General features: G+C 36.0%; 1 protein-coding gene across 1 annotated transcript in view; it reads left to right on the top strand.

Annotated features, from left to right (window-relative positions):
• The window catches only part of COL21A1 (collagen type XXI alpha 1 chain), a 98,924-nt gene that overhangs the window by 35,589 nt on the left and 43,514 nt on the right, over positions 1–19,821 (top strand). Inside the window, exons 8-14 of the mRNA XM_051777904.1 lie at positions 1,388–1,396; positions 2,441–2,524; positions 4,792–4,854; positions 14,622–14,675; positions 15,536–15,589; positions 18,068–18,121; positions 18,968–19,021. Of these exons, the coding sequence (XP_051633864.1) occupies positions 1,388–1,396; positions 2,441–2,524; positions 4,792–4,854; positions 14,622–14,675; positions 15,536–15,589; positions 18,068–18,121; positions 18,968–19,021 (372 nt within the window). The remainder of the gene's footprint in view (positions 1–1,387; positions 1,397–2,440; positions 2,525–4,791; positions 4,855–14,621; positions 14,676–15,535; positions 15,590–18,067; positions 18,122–18,967; positions 19,022–19,821) is intronic.

Here is a 19,821-nt window from a genome sequence, read left to right as displayed (position 1 = left end):
TCATTTGGGGCCAGTGTGTCTATTGCAGTCAACATCCTTATTAAAATTATTTTTGAAAAAGCTCACAACTTTCAATTAAGCAACAAGTAGGTGGCTGGATTATTAGCTGTTCTGAAATCTGACTGTGTAGGTCAAGAACTAATGGTTTCAGGAACGCTTTTGTAAAATTAACTTTCAGTCTTGAACAAAATACAGTATTTGGCTAGTTAACTGCACCACATCTCTTTTTGTTCTTTACAAATTAAAGGCAGGATATGACAAGTAAACAAATGAAAAATATTTTGCATAAAGAAAGCAAGTGAAAAAAGTAAGAAGTCTGTCAAATCTTACATTCTCTGCTATTTGACCAGAAGTCCAAGCCAAAAATTTGATTTTTTACATTTTAGTTTCACTTGCTGTTATTTTTAGTTAAATTTGGACTTTACCCATGAAATTCTGGACTTTTTCAGAAAATAAAAATGTTGCATGATCTCCAAGGAGGAATATGCACTTTGTGGTTGTATTCTGTCGGTGTGGTTGTGTCAGAGCTGCTGAGATAAGCAGAGACTGTATGTACTAATTACAGCCCAAATTCATCCCCTTTCCTAGAGATACCTGGCTGCATACCTGGCTGCATAGTAATTTTAAGCTCCTTTATGATCCGTGGAGAAAGATGACCTTCTCTAGAGGTTCCTTATGCTGAAAATTGAGAACATAAGAAACTGTCTCTCTCCACAGAGTGTGTAGGGAATCTGTGGTGGTTACATGCATTAGAAAATTCCTGTAATGGTGCAGCTACTGGTAGCTGCTAAACCATTAAGACAGACAATTTTGTGCTTACTATGCTGGAATACTTGGGGATGGATTGTTCCGTGATGTTTCAGATACTGAAAAAAAAATATCAATTGATAGCAAAGTCTAATGCAGTCATGTAGGACAGCAAGAAACAGTCAGCCTTGCTGCTGTGCTGCTCTGTGTTTTCCCAGATGTGAATTCAGGCAGAGATTGGAGATTGCAGAAATATTTTGGTACATTCTCTGACATAAATGAATAAGCAGAGGAGTTTTTTGATGAGAAGTTACTCTTGGTAAGAAATTTGACCCAAACGTAGACATTAATTGTGTCAATATTGACATGATTTCTTAATTCTAATTTTGTCAATGCTTTTAAATATTGCTACTGGTAGCTCCTTTTGAGCTTAACAACAAAATAAGCTAAAATTATTTCATATGTGTTGATAGCAGCTGCACATAAGTCTGAGAAAGTCTAAAAATTTGAATTACAATATCTTGATAGTTACAGCCTTAAAGTTATGATTGGTTTTGATAGTGTTATTAATCCAAAATGAATGGATTTTGCTTTTTACAACTATTCCTGTGCTCTTAAACTGTGTTTCTTCTTGTTTCAGAATGGAGAGGTAGGCTCGATCCTAAACTACTCAATCTCAGTTTAAGGTAGTATTTGACTTTATATAAGCTTCTTATTATTCTAGGTAATAATTGTTTTCAAAGGGGAGCAGAGATTTGCTAATCTTAAAAGTGCTGGATTTCCATTAATTGAACTCTCATCAATAGATAAATTCAAAATAATTTTTCTGAAGAAATGCATGTTTATTAGAATAAGTGGCCTGATTTTTTTTCTCAGTTCGATTCAGTTGCTCCTATTTGCGGGCTGGATACTGTTGCCAAGGGATGGGGATACCACAGTCAGGTAGCTGTTACCCGCATGGTGCTCATGGGAGCTCCCTGACCAGGAGCTTGTCTGAAGGCTTGATAGTTTCCTTAACCTTCCTTGTAGTTCCAATTGGTACCATTGCAAGGAAAATGTGGATTTGTGTTTTGATCAATCATTTGACTCTAGGAAAGAATTCCATTCAGAGAACATTGTATAAAAAAATCTTAGTTATTTTAGAAAATATGAGTAAAATGTTATGGAAAGTGGTTTAGATAATAAAAATCTGCATTTTTGTAGCTTGGATTCTTAAATTTTTGCCTTCCCATAGCTCTAAGAACTTCCTGGGTGAAAAAGAATTCAGTGAGTCTTACTTCCACATATAGATTTAGTACAGATGTACCTGTAGTTTGGGTTATATTTGATAATTGATCACACTTAAAATTACTAATATAAATTGGTTTAGGAGAAGAGTTTTTCATGTTGCAAGATTTAAAATTATCAAACTATATGACAAAATATTAGTGAAAAAAACCCCACAAAGTTAGAGGTATCAGCCCAGTATTGGTACTTTGTTGTTTGTTTTTATTCTGGATAAAATAGTGAAATCATGCATGAAAATTAGTTGGAGGGCAATATTCAGATAAACAGAAGTTCTAGCCGAACAAAGGAGTGAAAGCCAGGACCCAAGTTAAAGCCAAGCTAAGGAAAATCAGCTTCATATGATGTTATGATATATTTGTTGAATGCTTTTGGCATATGTATTGATGGCTGGTTTAACTCTTGGTAGTGTATGAATGGTCCTAGTGATGTAGGCTCAACACCTGCCCCCTGCATATGCCCACCAGGAAAGCAAGGACCTCCAGGCCCCAAAGTAAGTCTTTATTCTGTCTTGTTGAGCACAGTATTTTTTTTTTTAATTTTATTTATTTTCAGATCTTTTGTTGGCCAGTCATAATTAGGCAGATTGAAAAAGTAGGGGCAAATTCTCCTAGTTCTGTTTTCTAGTGCATGGATATAGTGATTAGGATCCTCAAGGACCGGTTTTGCTGCCATAACTCCTAATAAAACAAATATGTCTTCTGTTTTTTAAGGAAGATGTTCATGGGTGCAAAATTATGTTTCTTTGCTACTCTTCAGCTAATGATGCTGCACTGTTAGTTGTTTGAGAATTAAATGATTTGCTAAAAAAAGTCTTTTTATTGGGAGGGTTTTTTTCCTTCTTTGTAAAAGAAGGAAATAGATGCTTACTGGGAGACTTCCACCTCAGCTGTTCTGATGACATCCCTTCAGTGCTGAAGAGCTAAACTGAGAACCAGACTGGAGTTGCAAATGTCTAACATGGCAAACTTAAATCCCTAGTAATTTGCTGTAGTACCTTTCTCAATAACTGTGCTAAGCTTACAAGTGTAGACAAGAAAGCCCCAGACCACTTGTCTTTCATTAAGCAAGTGAATAAAACCCTCTGCTCTCATTGTATAAGAGGTTACAGTATGCTGCAGCTAACTCAAGTCAAAAGGCTTATTGTTACAGTGGTAAAGATTTCTGATGAGGGAATTGGAATCCACAATATGGAGATCATAATTATTATTTCATGTAATAGAATTTTTGTGGGTTTTTACCTTTTTTTTTTCTTTTCAGCGTATATAAGACAGAGAGAATAAAGTATTTATCATTTAAAAAAATTGAAAACTACTTCCTGTAAAGTATGAAGGAGTATGGAATGTCAGAATTAGGGTAACCTATACAATTTTTTTAGACTGCTTCTTCATGTGCAATCTTTCAGCAGAATTGCAGTATAATATTTTTTTTGGGATAACTGAATAATACAGGTGACAAGATGCTGCCTAACCCAGAATGCTGCAGAAAGAGTGAAAAGGAAGCCAATTAAAGGTTGAAAAGGTTATCTTAGTTATGATATTTCTTAACTTTTGAATACTGAACTCTGGAAACATATAAATTTAAACTTTATTTCTGTGTTTGTGATATTAATGGGCTACAATAAAACTAATGAAATCAAAACAATTTAAAAAAAGAGTAACTGGTATTTTAAGCTTTTCAAGTTAAAGCATAAAATTTCCTCATTTAAATAGTGTATTTGAAAGCAGATTTGTTATTGATTAAATGCCAAACCTGGACTTCTTAATTTGGATCACAATAATTCTGGGTAACCTATTATTAATTTAGCAAACAGTAACTGTTAGGCATTTTTAAAGGGACATTATTCTATATCCTTTCCCATTTAGTTCAGCGTTACATTTCTGTGGTTTATATGTGAAAATAAATTTTTTCATAGTCACATTGAAAACTAGTTTCCTGTTTCCCTTTTAATGTCCTCCTTGTTTATAACAATTCTGCAGCTATAACTGACTTGCAACCTGTTGATGGTTCAAGCTGAAGACATCAGTACCTGCTTAACACTCCTGTAGAAGAAAAATGTTTTAGTAGATCAAGTCTTAATGGATTTTGCTGAGCTCACATCAAGGCTGTTAGTAAAATAGACAGAGAAAGTCAATACTCTAGGAGGATATATTGAATAGGAAGTTCCTGCTTTCTCGCTATAAACATGAATTCTGAGGATCCAACTTTTACTTTAACATGATCATAGCAAAGGTTATAAAAATAGTTGCAAAGGACTTTTAAGAAGAAATCTAAAAAACCTTATATTTTTTAGACAACCATAAGTGTGTGGGGAGAAGTTTATATTATTTAGCAGGTTTTAGTCCTGGCACCTGCCTTTCCAGTGCTTTTGTTTTAAGAATTAGACTCAGACAAAGCAAATGGGAGTTTTCTTCAGAGTAGAACTACTTGATTAACAAGATTTTAATAAAGATTATTTCATCCATTTGATGAAAATTGTTTTTATTTCTGTTGATTAAAATGTTAAAAAGCTTGAAAGCATTTGAGATGATGGGTCAAACTTGCGTTGTAACTGTGTGGGCTCACTTCTCCAAGTCCTGGGGGGAATTCTCCCAGAGAAGGGTTACAATATCAGTTCTCTTTCACTGTAGGAATTACTCCACAGTAGCAAGTATCTGGCCTTGTTTTGTGGAATGTTGTAGGGTTAAGGTTGCTCTGTGTTTGAGCACTTTGAAGTGCTCTTTCATATATTTTGTGTGTTAATATATTGCTTCTCCATAGGGTGACCCTGGGCAGCCTGGAAATCATGGTTACCCTGGTCAACCTGGTCCAGATGGTAAGCCTGTGAGTACTAAAAACTTAGTCATATATTGTAAATGTAAGATTAACAGGAGAAAAAACAGGCACCAGGGGTATCAAATTTTCAGATTTAGATGATTTTGTCTTCATTCTTTGAAACTGTGAATGTCACTTAAGTGCTATCTGCATGTAGCAGTTCTATGAATATGTTAATCGTATTATTTTTGTTTCAGGCTAAAGTATTGTAAATATGAGTTAGGCACTGCTCTAAATCAGAGAACAGGCTATGAGTGCTCCTGTTGGTCTTTGCATAATTTTGCAGCACTTAGCACCTTCAGTCTTTACTCCTTAAGAACTGGTTCATTAGAAAGCACTTCAGGGCAGCTAAAATCCTATCTGTTTTTTTCTTAGGGATTGCTACTCATGTTTAAGCTTGCTATGTTTAGTTTCTTTGTAGGCTACATCAAGTAGTCCATCAGAATATGTAGATATAAATTAAAATGTTAAAAATATAGTTGTTTTTGAATTTTGAACATTGTGTGTAAAAACATACATCATAAAATGTATAAAAACATATAAAAATACTTATATTTCTCCTACCCTAGATTTTACTTTTTAAATTGTCATTCCATTAATATGATACTAGGATGGTAAAGACTGAAAGAAAGTAGATGAATAACATATGTCCCTAAAATAAAAATGAGAGATTTGGCAATGGCTTGTCTGGTCTTCAAGGTTAAAATTGTTTGTTGTAATAAAATTTTAATAGAAGTGAACAAATATGGAAAAGTAGCCTAAGGTTTATTTCAAAAATATATTAGGTCTCTGGATCTAACAGAAAGCCTCTAAGATATTGACAACTAAGCTTCTGTGTTGACTACAGGTTCGTTAGCAGCCTGTTAGCAGTCTGTATCATCACAGTGGTGATATGGTGTGTTAAGAGAAGGCAGGTCAAAAGCCAGGAGACTTGACCACTCATTCCTTTTCTAAGAATGTTGTTTACTATGCGTTAGAAGCTATTTTATTTATATAAAAAAATAAAGGAAAAGGAAAAAAAGTTTGAGATGATTTAAAAAGTTGCTTCTAAAAATAGAATAATTTCTCTGCTTAGATTGGAAAGATTAATGATGATACTGTAACTATTGACAAGTCTTCACCAAATCTGCCCTTGTTTATCAATTCTAGTACTTTAGCACATTATTCCTACTAACAAGGCACTACCCACCAACTTTGATGGCTTCACAAAAACAGCTAACATTCAATTTCTGTTAAGAATTTTTCATACTAGTAATACATTCATTTCTATGCCACCTAAACAGTGGAGATTGATACTTATTTGGATATATTGTCTTGTCAGGGTAATAAGTATTACCAATTACAAAGAAAAAACTCCATGCTGTACCCTATAAAATGTTCACATTTATCCTGTTTTGTTCCTTAGTTATGTGTTGGCCTTTTCTTAGGGATGGCACCTGGTTAATTTAATTGTGATGATTCCATTTGTAAGCAGAGCTAATTTGACAGGAAAATAGGCACTGAAAACAAGAAATGGAATTGTTTCTAAAACTGAATAATTCCCTCTTTGAAATACGAGACGTTATATTGAAACCTGACCATGATGGCCCAGATGAGAATTGAGTACATGAATTTTTCAGTAGTTCCACAAGCAAAGATCCTTATTTTTCCTGTGGTATAAAAACATTTTTATACTTTTGCTTTGGTCTTATACAACTTTTGATAGCTGTTACCTTCAGAGTTATTTAAAACTAGAATTAGAGAAGACAATCTGAATTGAAATTATCAGTGCTTTAAAATACTGCATTTTGGTTCTAAACAATCCTGAACATACAGGTTTTAAAGTATTCTAAGATGGGGAAGTGGATTTAATCAGAATAAGTTTTCAGTTGATAGTTGGTGGTGCTTAAGCTTATGAAGAGCAGTTCTGATCTTCTACAGAAGACAGGTATACAGACAGTTTGAACCTGGAGTTGCATGGGAGAAGGTGTCCATCACTGTTTGACCCTGCTGATTTCTGGAAGGAGATTTGCAGTATTGATAGTCATAGCAGAGCTGTCTTTAATCCAGCTAAGTCTGATATTCTGACAAAGTGATATCATGTAAGCTTTAACGAGGGCAGAATGCACTGGGTATCAGTAGGGAAATGCCAGTTTCCCTTCTCTCTTTTAAAAAATAGACTAAGGCTTCATTTCTGAAGCATCTAGTCAGCTGCAATAGTATTGTTCTAGAAACAATTTGTTGCGACTCTTTCATACTTTTATGAATAGGTTTCTACTTCAATGCTATATGTTTTCCCATAGGCACTGAAATTTGTAACAGCATGACTCATGAAGGAGAAATAAATTGATACTCTAGACTTTCTGTAACTTTGTAAACTGGCAGTTACAACTTCTTTTTTCCTGCGAGTGAGTCATAATTTGCATAGATGGGCATTCTCTGAACATAAAAAAGATTACCAAAAGTATCTCAGAATGAGAATCAAAAAACCCCACTAAAGGAGAAATTTTACCACTTTGCTGAAGTTCATATGTTATTTGAAATGCATACAGCAAAATCCTATAACTTTATTAACTCAGTAATGTTTTTGAAATATCAGCTGCAGTTTTTGCACTTGTTCTTTGTAAGGACATAATTACAAAACTATTAGATCATCTGCAGGTCTGGCCAGTACATTATTGTTCCTTACAGTAGATTATTGAGTGCTTGCCAGGCAAGCTTTTAGCTGTGAATGGTGGGAGACCCTTTAGATACACTGTGCAGGAAAACAGATTCCTCTCACTGTCTTTCTGTTTTACTTATGTATTTGCTAATATGACTTGTATGTTTTCTGTGCTGTCAGTGATTTTCATTGTTTGAGGAAACTGTGCTCATATGAATCTTTTTAGCTGTATCGCCTGGGGAACTCTGAGAAGCAAGCTCTTAATTCAGACAGCACCATAGGCTTACAGGTAGTTGTGTAGTCAATCTTCTTTAATCAAGTGGCTTTTGAGTGAAAAACTTTTCCTGCAAAATCAGTCTTTTCTGTTCCCAAACGCATTTTTATTTTCTACTCTAAAGTTATTCCAGTTTGCCTATCTGGTATTCATTTTCTTTGAACAGTATAACTAGTCAACAAAATGTTGACTTCCTCTGAGAAAGGTTTTAGGTGTGCATTTATATTACTATATGTAACTGAGTTTTTGATTTAAGGTCTTAGTGTGGGCCTTCAGTCGCCTTAGGTTGAAAAGGCTTCCATCAGTACGGTATCGAATGTAGATACCGTCCTGATCATCGAGGTCTGCCGTGGCCCTTTGGAGCATCATGCTGAAAAAGACTGTGATGATGCCACCCTTGTGGCCCACACAGAAGCAGCTCTGCAGTGTTTAACATCCCGCTTTGCAGATGCTGCTGAGCTCTTTGGGCTGGAAGTCAGCTTAAAGAAGACAGAAGTTCTCTATCAACCTGCACCTCAGGAAGTCTTCCATCATCCCCATATCACCATTGGCCAATCAGAGCTCAAATCAGTCCAGCAGTTTAATTACCTAGGCAGCCTCATCTCCTTGGATGGCAAGATTGACGGAGAGATAGACAACAGGTTAGCAAAGGCATATAGTGCTTTTGGAAAACTCCATAAAAGAGTATGGTGTAATAAACACTTGAAGAAAAGTACCAAGATCAATGTTTACAAAGCCGTTGTGCTGTCTGCTCTTTTATATGGTTCTGAATCATGGGTCATCTACCACCACCACCTGCATCTCTTAGAACACTTCCATCAACGCTGTCTCCATACAATCCTAAACATCCACTGGTCAGATTATGTGACCAATACATCTGTTCTAGAACAAGCAGCAGTCACAAGTATTGAGGCCATGTTACTGAGAACACAGCTGCACTGGGCAGGGCACATCTCAAGGATGAAGGACCACTGCCTCCCTAAGATCTTGCTTTATGGTGAACTTGCCACCGGCTGCCGCACGAGAGGAGCCCCGAAGAAAAGATACAAGGACTCCCTGAAACAACATCTCAGCCTCGGCCATATTGATCACCATAACTGGTCTACTCTGGCCTCAAATCAGAAGGTCTGGAGACACACCATCTATAATGCTGCTGATGCTTTTGAGAAACCACGCAGGATCACTCTCGAGGAGAAAAGACAATGCAGAAAGAATCGTGTCTTGCAGAATATACCACCTAAGGAGTCTTTCTGCTGTGCCTTTTGCAATCGGACATGTCTATCTCGTATTGGTCTTATTAGCCACCAACGTGCCTGTAACAAATGTGGATAGAACCTTTCCCAAATCTTCGTTCATGAAGCCTAGCCATGATGATGTGATGTAACTGATTTTTTAGGTAAAACATCAAAGAAAATTTAGTTTATTGGTTTTGGACTGGCTAGATTGTTCTGATATGTAAAGTTAATTTTAGTCCAGAAAAATTCAAACAATTCCTGTTAATACCTTCAGTCTTACCAGAACATAATTATTCACCTGGCGTTACCCAGTAAAATTATTTTCTGTAATATTTGGGAAGGTGAACATGAACATAATTCATTTTCAATAATTTCTTAATTGTTCTTTTTATTAGTTTTGTTCATATGTTGTTTTTTCCCTTTAATTGCCACCTCTGTTTATTTTCTGATACATACAGAAAGGATCAGTTGAAGTTACTGTAAAAAAGCCTGAAAGTGAGAAGCATAATCATTAATGAAAATACAGTTTTTGCAATCAAAAATGTGATTCAGAACCTGAAATTATTAAAATGTTTAGTCAAGAGAAAAGCACTGGTAAGTAAGTGGAAGGGTAAAAATAGTATTTGAATCTCAGCTCAAACTTATTTTAATGGACATTATTCATCCAGAAGAAACAGTTGGAGTGATTGCTGACCCTGAAAGTGCTCCGCAGCCTGACTGTGTGGTCATAAAGCCATTTTTTATTCCAAAGGATACTTTTTATGTACTGGGGAAAAACTCACGGGGAAAAATAAATGATCAGAGTCTGTGCAGCGATAACTTGTGGTTAATAGAGGTGTTAGGTTATCAGTCTGTTGAAAGAAATTTAAAAAAACCCCACTTATTTGTCAGTTTTGAACTGTGAACCATGCAGCTGGAAAATCTGGACAATTTTCCAGTATTCCATCTAGTTTGATTCATGAAAGTTTGGAACTTTCTGCCTTGTCTTTACAGTATCTACAAGCAATAAGCAGTTTAATCTGATGAGACTGACTTTACTGATATATGTAGACAGAAAGTTCATAAGGTGTTAAAGCCTCACATAATAAGTAATTTCTGATCATTCCAATATATTTTTTAGAAAAATAAAGTACATTTTTACAGCTGTACTAACTAGAGTTTCATATTTGGTGACCAACTGAAGGCCAAATCAACAGTGCTTTTGGAATAAAAATGGATAATATTTTTATGTATACATAGAATTCCCTGTGCTATTGCATGATTTGCCTGGGATTTAAGTTGTTCTAAACTCTGGAGCTACTTTTCTCAGGAAAATTTCATAGACATAGTTGATAATTCATCCATAAAATGCTGCTTTCAATTCCAGAAAAGTACGTATTCCTCAGTAAAACTGTGATGTTGTTGTTATTAGAGGAAATACAATTGCTCCATTCTAATACAGTTGTGTAATGGCTTCCCTGAGACCTACCACTTTGAAATTGGAGCGATGCCTGATGCCAACTTGTGCTGCCTGCAGCTGTATAGTTTAGACAGCAGTAGCCAAAGGCAGATGATATGATAAGGATGAACAACTAAGCAGTGAACAGGAAGTTATACTCCCTCAGTACATCATCTCGTCTCCCAACACTCTGAAGCTCAAGAATTTTTAAACTGGATTTATGACATTTATTTAATGATCTTGATGGATCTTTTTTCCTCTCAGGTATTTGAGAACATCATGCTCATGTAAAATATACTGGTATGGGCTCTGAGTTATGAAAGCCTTGGCAGATGATGGAGTAGCTAATGGAAGAAAGTATAATGAAATGGAGAAATAATAAACAGACCAAACAAGGCAAACCCAAAAAAAGGCAACATACAAGCCAATGAAAACTTTCTTCTTTACTTTTCCCATAATAATGTTTACATGATAATAAATATTTGATCAGGAATCACCCTCAAATTTATGTTGGAAGATAAAAGCTTCATTTAGCTACCTTTCCTTTCTAATGCTGGATCTACCCTTCATTTTTGCTTCAGTGTGGGCTTCACTGCAGAGACAGTTCTGGTGAGCTGCAGAAGTGAATCGTGGAATCATAGAATCAGTTGAGTTGGAAGGGACCTCCGAGATCATCAAGTCCAACCCTTGATCCACTACCACCGTGGTTACTAGACCGTGGCACTAAGTGCCACATCCAGTTTCATCTTAAAAACCTCCAGGGACGGAGAATCCACCACTTCCCTGGGCAGCCCATTCCAATGTCTGATTACCCTCTCTGTAAAGAATTTCTTCCTAATATCCAACCTAAACCTCCCTTGGCACAGCTTAAGACCATGCCTTTTTCTATTACTAATAGTTGCCTGGGAGAAGAGACTGATCCCCACCTGGCTACAACCTCCTGTCAGGGAGTTGTAGAGACTGATGAGGTCTCCCCTGAGCCTCCTCTTCTCCAGGCTGAACAGCCCCAGCTCCCTCAGCCTCTCCTCATAGGACTTGTGCTCAGGTCCCTTCACCAGCCTTGTTGCTCTTCTCTGGACCTGCTCCAGCCCCTCAATATCCTTCCTGAACTGAGGGGCCCAGAACTGGACACAGTACTCCAGGTGTGACCTCACCAGCACAGAGTACAGGGGAAGAATCACTTCCCTGGACCTGCTGGCCACAGAAGTCCTTCTACAGCGCCATGCTGTTTAACAGAGGGAAGAGAGAGAGATGACTTGTTCTGAGCTCCTGAGTTACCACTGCTTAAGAAAGTCCCAGAGAAAGGAGTAAGGCACAGACTCCAAACAGACATGCTGAAGAGGGCCACTTGACTGATCCACATGTCCAAAGGGGCAGGAAAAAGAAAAGCAATAGCCACATGAGTACAGACATAGTGAGATATTAGAGATTTTAGAAAAAAAGCTCCTTGAGAAAAGGAAGAGAAAGGACCTGAGGCAAAAACATTAGATAATAGAAAAATTTCTCAGAGAAAGGTTAAAACACTTAATTCAAATACATGGAGTACTTTCTATCATTTCTGTTGCCTGGCAGGATTTTAGTTATTGATATTGCCAGTGAGGGCACGTACGTTTACTCTTAAAATGGGTACAAAGACACAGGGTGTCTAAATTATGGCATTACTCAGCAAGTATAGGATTTTTATGCTGCAAGGTGTTTTGTTTTGCCCACACTGCAAGACAGTGGGCAAATATTTTGTACCACTGTCTTCTACCACTGGGTGGGTGTCCAAAGAATCTCAAATGACAGGTGCTGCCTGTGTTTAGGGAACTGGATTCAAAATTGCGTATCAAATTCATAGTTAACTATAATACTTCTCACACTATTTGTGTGTCTTCTGAGAAGTTCATGAGAGAAGACCAAACCCAGATAAAAAGTATTATTTTTTTGTGGCAAATTTAGTGCTTTCACTGTATTTGAAAGTGAACCTTCAGTCCTGAACTCAGCAGTGTCAATTGTAACAGGAATTTTCACTCCTGTGCCTTTTACATAAAGTGGCAACTGTAGCACTGCCGTTCTTGCAGCATATGTATGTGTGTCACACAGGTACTCCTACCGAGGGCTTTGCGGTTAGGAAAGAGTGCAAACTCTTTTGCACTGAAGAGTTGACTTTAGTGCAAAAAATTTGTAGGCTTTAGCATATAGATTTATAATCCGTACTGCAAAGGAGTAGTGATACAAACACATGCTCAGTTTTTATGAAATCCAGTTTTCTTTTTACAGAAGGTGGTTTTACCTTGTCCAGGCAATTGCTATGTGATTTTTACCAGACACCAATTCTCATTATTGTGACTTTCTGCAAATTTCCTTTTGAATCGTCTCTGCTCCAGCTTTCCCTTAACAGAGCACACTGACAATGTGTTTGATTTGTGTTGAAATCACATTACAATATGTAACTCTGAGCTAAATATGCAGTTTTGTAAGCTGAAAACTCTTCTGCCATCCTCTATTCATGTTGTGAATTTCAAAATTCAGTTCAACCAGGAAATTGTACTCCTCTACTTCTTCCCCTTCTCAGTTAGAGGGAGAAGGGAAATTGCATTGCAGAGATCTAAAATATAAAATAGAGTTTTATTTATATATAATTATATCCTACAGAAAGTCATACAAACCTTTTGCCTTTTTTTTTTAGAAGAAAAAAAGGGGTACACTTTTAAAGGCATTTTTTGGTTTGGTGAATTATTTCAACTATCTGGGAGGCCTATGAGCAGTCTGGGAATGCTATACCATTTAATGTTAAAGCTGATTTTGTTAGAACTCCCTTGAGCAGTGGAAGTGGAATGCTTGATAGAGGATCCATGTATGACAGAGACCTAGAATTCTGTTTACTTCTATACTAAACATTACCAGCTGGCTCATTGGTCATCTGCTCAAATGTCTTTTGGGAAGAGAGCACAGCAAAGACTCTCTTGTATCTAACCCAGCAAATATTTTTAGCTTTTTTTATTATTCCTAGGAAGCTCTGACTGATTTAAAGAAGATATCAGACATACATGTTGCCTTCCTTGAATTGAAAAGGTTCTATTAGCTCCTTTTTACCAGTGTGGTAATCCCCCCATTAAATTTTGTGCTAAGTTTTTAAGACTGAAACTCATTTAGAAACAGGATTATTAGTTCTCTCAGTTCAAATCAAGATCAAATTCTGGGTATTTGAAATGGAATAGTCCATTTAATGGGATTTATCACATTTAGTTTTGTCTGCCTGTTGAAATGTCTGAGCCAAATAGCCTCAGAGTTTTATAGAGCAATATCTCCTCTTATTTTGAATGTTTTATCAAAAAATCCCTCCTGGTAGCTAATTTTCTCCATTGGAATGACATATTTTTAATGGAACTATGTGAAATTCTTATTCTTCAGTAACTTGCCTCTCTTAAAGGAGTCTTTAAAGCACTTGTTCATTTTGCATAAAATCTGGTTATCTTGCTATAGTAATTGAATCAAATCTACCAAAACTTAGACATATATTTTGGATTCTGTAGAGGTTCTCTTGTTCTGCCAATGTTGATTTCTAGTAAAGCATTCCTGAAATTCTCTTTTCAACTTATGAATTATTTAGTATTTCTTTTCATAGTCCCAGTCATTCTAATAATTTTTTGTATTTGCATAGCCTGTAATATACCTTCAAGTTCATAGCTAAGTGCTTAGTATTTAGAATGAAGTTTTTATTATTTAGAGATATTACAAAACTAGCTGCATAATGAATTAGAACATACCTTATTTGTTAAAGCTTGTTTCTGTAACTAGGAATAAGCCTTTAAAACTCCTGACATTTTTCAGCTATTTTTCTTGGGAGACAGAGAGAAAAAGTGTGTCAACATATGTGGATTAATTTCTTTTTTCTTTTTTCCCCCAGTTGAAAATAAAACAATATGTTTGTTATGCTTTTGTGTAACAATTCTAAAATAACTGATTTTAACTAAAGTCTGGAGGCTGCAAACTTCAGATGCAGATATGAAGGCTTTTGAAGGCTGAAGTGTAAATCCCAAATATATGATTGTAATAGCAGTTGCTAAAATTTGTGACCTGCAATGACAGGGCTGTGACAACAGTTCTCTAGTAAGCACGAAGATTGTTTTTTCTTTAAATAGGTGTTTGGAAATTTGTATATGTGACTTTTGAAAAGTCACAAGTCTTGGTTCTTTTCTTTAGGGATATCAGGGATCAGCAGGAACTCCAGGTATCCCAGGAACTCCAGGGATTCAGGTAAGTTTCTGTTTCATTTGTAGATTTTGAGACTAGATCTGAGACAAATCCTGCCAGGTCTCTCTCAATATCCATTGTTTTTCATTGAGAGTTGAGGTTGGGGTTCGAAAAGGGCTCAAGTGATGTCATGATTTGAAGGTAGGCTGACAATTAGACTGGCAAATTTAATCAGTGCTAGGTAAGGCCTGTAGAAGATGGACTCAGCTGCAGCTTAGACATTTTTGTCCTGATCCAGAAGCCAAAGAGTAGTTCCTTCAATTTTTCTATGAATCACTAACAGTGATCTGAAGTCTTGTCATGGAGATGGATTACCCTCAATGCACGTGTCCAAAACAAAGTTTAGATAAAGTCCAGTCTGATGGAGGAGAATTAATTTTCTTTCTTTGTTGTATAAATTTAGTAGTCTTTACTGAGACAGTTGTTGGAAATCAATGCTGTATTTTACTTGTGTCATGATCCAGTCTGGCTGATAGTAAAGGACTTGGTAGTTTGTTGAATTAAACATCTGAGAGAATGCTGGGACCAGGAGTGAGCCTGCAACATGGCATTTGTGCAGGCTGTCTGATGGACATTTGAAGGGGACATCCCTGGGCTAATACAGCCTGTGTGACATTCTTTTTGTCCTTGATTAGAACAAATAGTTTCTGTACTCCTGAGACATGGGTTATGATGGCGTGCCATATTCATACATGCTGGATGCATTTCATGCTTGGTTCTGCCTTTGTGTCCAATTACAAAAATACTGTAATCAGCCAGCTGACACATTGGTCTCTGGGTCATGTTGTGTTACATTTCTGTGTCTTGTTCTATATCAGACTGAATTAGTATTTGAGCTGGTTTTCATTTTTTTCTCACTTTAGGGACCTCGTGGCTTGCCAGGTATCAAGGGAGAGCCAGGACAAGATGGGGCGAAGGTAAAAAAAAACAACCAAACAAAAGTAATAGTATCAGTTAATAATATCAGTAAAACGGCTTCTGTGAGAATTGTTTATTAGAAGGGTAATAAGAAAGGATTAAGAATCCTAAATTCAAATTCTGAATATGGTCTGCTTTATTTAATAAAGGTCATATAGGCTTTAGCACTGCCAGTAGCAACTTCATTGGACTGAATAACATATATTTAGAAAAGTGTATCTAAGTATGGGTATCTGGAAGCACAATACGGACTTCTGTCAGAATGGTTTTCTTTTTGACTCTTTTCACTCTTTATCTCTTTAAGTAAGCATCCAGATGACCTACATAGGAATTTTTGGTTGGCACTTTTTATCAGAAAACACTAATTGAAACCAAAGCTTTTTGTGGAAAATTCTAGCTGAGGTGTAGCCAGTAGCTTGGAGCTACAGACAGATGTGGAAGTTTATATGTAACTCCCTTCTGATAATCTGGATAAACTTGACTCTGGATCTTCTGTATGCACAGAGAATAAACTGACCATTGGCATTGCCAAGTTTCATTGATATGTAAATATCCATGCCCACATTTCTGCCCTATGTTTAGAAAAGTTCTAAGTTGATTGTGATAAAAATGATTTTGGTTTTGGTTTATTAAAACTTAAAAGCCTTTTCTGTAAAACAAACGCTTGTTTTCCCAACAGGTCTTAGAATTCCTTTCTGAAGTTCCGAATATTAAAAACAAGTCCTTAAATTCATCACTGTTCAGCAGAATTCTCAAATGCATGATTAGGGGTGAAAAATGTGCTTATGTTTTCTGTGCTTTAGTCATCTCAGTCTAATTGATTTTAGATGTTAATCTTATCAATCAGTGGGTATTGGGCCATGTGTAGAAATTAAGATACTGCTAATGAAAAACTCTATTCTCCTGGCAGTGCAGTGTTATGACAGATAGAATATTTCCTATTGCTCAGTCCAGCCTTGTTTAAAATGTGCCAAGAAATAGGGCTTCCACCACTGTTTCAGGAAACTTTTCCATTGTAAAATACGTCTTGCCATTAGAATTTTTTTCCTGGAGATTCAGCCCAAATTTTCATCTCTTAATTTCATCCCATTACTTGTAAAGTTTCTGTAGCAACTAATTTAAAACTGTTTCCATTTCCAAGTGTTTTAGTTTATCCAATAATTGAGTCACCATTTCTGAGTAGAAATTGAAACTCCAATCTTTTTCATTAAGAAGCAGTGGTTGCACAAAGTGTTTATTTTATAAGCTTTACTGATTTTTTGAACTCCGTTCCACCTGTTTTCAGTATTTATTTGTTAAGAGATATTTTGATAGCATTAACCTATAAGCTGTCATTCCTGTGGTTGTGTTTCTGTCTTCTGTGAATATATTACAGAACCCTCCATATCTGCTTAGACATGAGAGGCTTTGATAAATAGCACTGAGATATGTTGTAATGGTTAACCTTTGCCTTAGAACTTGAAATATTACATGAAACAGCTTCCCAAGCATAGTTTACTATTCTTTCTTTATGATTGAAATAGATCAAACAAATCAAAATGTATTGTTTAATATAGAGTTAGACATTAACAGAGAGAAAACATTTTGATTGACCCAAAATGATTTTGGGGTTGGCTCTTTGTCCCATGTGAAGTAAATCTGGTCTTCTGAAACAAGCAGCAAAGCTTGGTTTTATTGCTTCAAGTCAGGTACTGACAAGTTATAATTTAGGCTTTTGTTGTAATTGTTCAAAGGAGCTTGCAGACAAATTGTCAGTTAAATATCTTCAGTACCAACAGTACCAGCAAAAGTTTGGAATCCCTGATATCTAACACTTCTGAAAACAATAAAAAGAACTGATTATTTGCCTTGTCTTTTCAGTTGCCAACTGCTTTTACCAAAGTGTATTCTGTCTTCTATAAAAATAAGAACTCATTTGTCAAAGTGCCAAAGTTGTTTTATATCAATCTACTTTGGTTTAATTTTGTTTGGTTTCTAGAGAAGGTACTTAATTCCTTATTTTTTTAATACTTCACTAATGCAGCGTAAGCTGGTGAGAAATTTGATAAGGTCGGTAGGTCTTTGATATTTTCAGTAACAGATCAAAGCCAAAGCCATTACAGGTTTATGGAGTTTCCTTACTTAGGGATTAGGAATGGATGGTAGAATTATCACAGCTCCTACAGAGATTTTCAAAGCTTTTTTTCATCTTGTTAAAGCTAAATTGCTACTTTTGAATCCCCATAAGATTTATTCAGAAATTACAGTAAAATTTATTCTAAAATTTAATGATTGTTTTAAGTTTTTTTTTTTCTTTTATGTACTGAATCTTGTTTGAAGATCAACAGACTCTCACCAATCATCATAGAATGTTATGAAATTGATATGGTGGTACATAACATCTTTCCACTATTTGTTGATCATGAGGATATGAATGTTATTATAGTACATTACAACTATTTCAGATACAAGGATTTAAAATATGTTTGCTCTTTTAGGGTGACAGTGGACTACCTGGTTTTCCTGGATTACATGGGATGCCAGCACCAAAGGTTGAAATGAAATATGTCTTCTTACAGTATTCCTGTGTTTCAAGTTGCTCTATGGTTTAATTTAGGGGAAAAATAAATCTGTATACAATACTATCAGTGTATTTTATGTAGATGACCTACATAAAATCAATGGATATGATGCTGAAATTTAGGGAAGATACATGCCATGGGACTTCATTACGTAGATATCAAACTGTCTGGTTTTATATTTTTGTTCTGCTCTATTGGATTTTATATTAATTACTTTGATTTTACTACTACTTAGAACCTTCTTCATCACAAATAATGTGTCAAAAATAAAAATATAATTATACTATTTTCTTTAAGTTGTTAAATTTGGGTGACAGCATTTTGAAGGATAGTTCTAGTCTATCCTAGCAAGTTTAGTTCGTGTGTGTTCTCTAAATCATCATCAACCATATGTTCTTTTCTTCTATGTTAGTATTCAACTGGATATATTTCTTAGTTTTTCCAAATTTGTGTTTTAAACTTTTCAAATAAGGTCTTCAAAAAAGTGCAGCACTTTTCAAAGAACTGAATTTTCACTTAGGTTCCTACCTATATTTAAGCAACCAGAATCACAAAGTACCTTCCATAAAAAGCAGAAACATTAAACCTGCAAGCTGTGGATTGCCTCACCATCAGTGTTGGACATTCTGGGCTTCTCCCCCTAGGAGAGCTTGGAAAATTCAGGGTTTGCATTTACTGTCTTGGGCATATTTTTTATATCACACGTAGCTCTGCCTGCTTTGTTTTGAGTCTGTTATACATGTATACTTCATATATGTATCTTTATAGAACTACTTCTATTTTAAAAATTAACTTGTTCACACACATTTTGTCTAGGGAGAAAGGGGTCCTAAAGGAGATCAAGGAGAGCCAGGAATATATGGAAAAAAGGCAAGTGAACTTGTAATTATAAGTTAAAGCAAAATGTTATTGGTATCTGTGATGGGGTGACCTTGGCTGGCTGCCTGATGCCCCCAGCCACTCTCTCGTTCCCCCTTCTTAGCAGTATGGCCAGAGAAAATAAGGTGGAAAAGCTTGTGGGTCCAGATAAGGGAGATCACCTGCCAGTTAGTGTCAATTTGGGGAAAATTAATTTCATTTAATGACAAGTAAAATAGATTTGGGTAGTGAGAAACAAAGACAAAAACTAAAACACCTCTCCCAGTCGAGCCTTTTTCCCAGGCTCAACTCCCATCCTTCGTTGGATGGGGAATGGGGAACAGGGTGGGGTGGTCAGTCCACAACAGCTCTCTGCTCTCCTTCCTTCTCACGTTCCTTCCCTGCTGCCAGCTCTGGGGCATGGGAACCCTATGGAATATAATTTATATTTTTATAATATGTATTCGCAGATAATTTAATTCTGCAGTCATAACTCAAAAAAAATTTTCACTGTTGTTACTGGATGTTCTTATGTTTAGTATTATCAAACTTGCTCTCTGCATATTTGCATGTTTAGAGAACTGTCTTCATCCTGTTAATGGGTTGGTGTAATTCCGTTTCACGTAACCCAAAATGCATATATTTTTTGCAAATGCGTCTATGGATAACACACCATGTATGCGGTATACGTAATAATTGCAAAGAAGTCTGTACTTTTTAATACATAGAAATGTATGTATAACCAAACAGGAGCAAGGGAGAGGAGTAAGGGGAGTGAGGAGAGGAGCACACGAAAGGAGTGAGGCTTATAG

Source organism: Manacus candei, unplaced genomic scaffold, assembly GCF_025592945.1.
Source record: "Manacus candei isolate 608988 ecotype Guabito, Panama unplaced genomic scaffold, ASM2559294v1 h1tg000011l, whole genome shotgun sequence".
NCBI lineage: Eukaryota > Metazoa > Chordata > Aves > Passeriformes > Pipridae > Manacus > Manacus candei.
The sequence above is the reverse complement of the archived record's forward strand: the minus strand, read 5'-3'. Positions and strand labels throughout refer to the sequence as shown.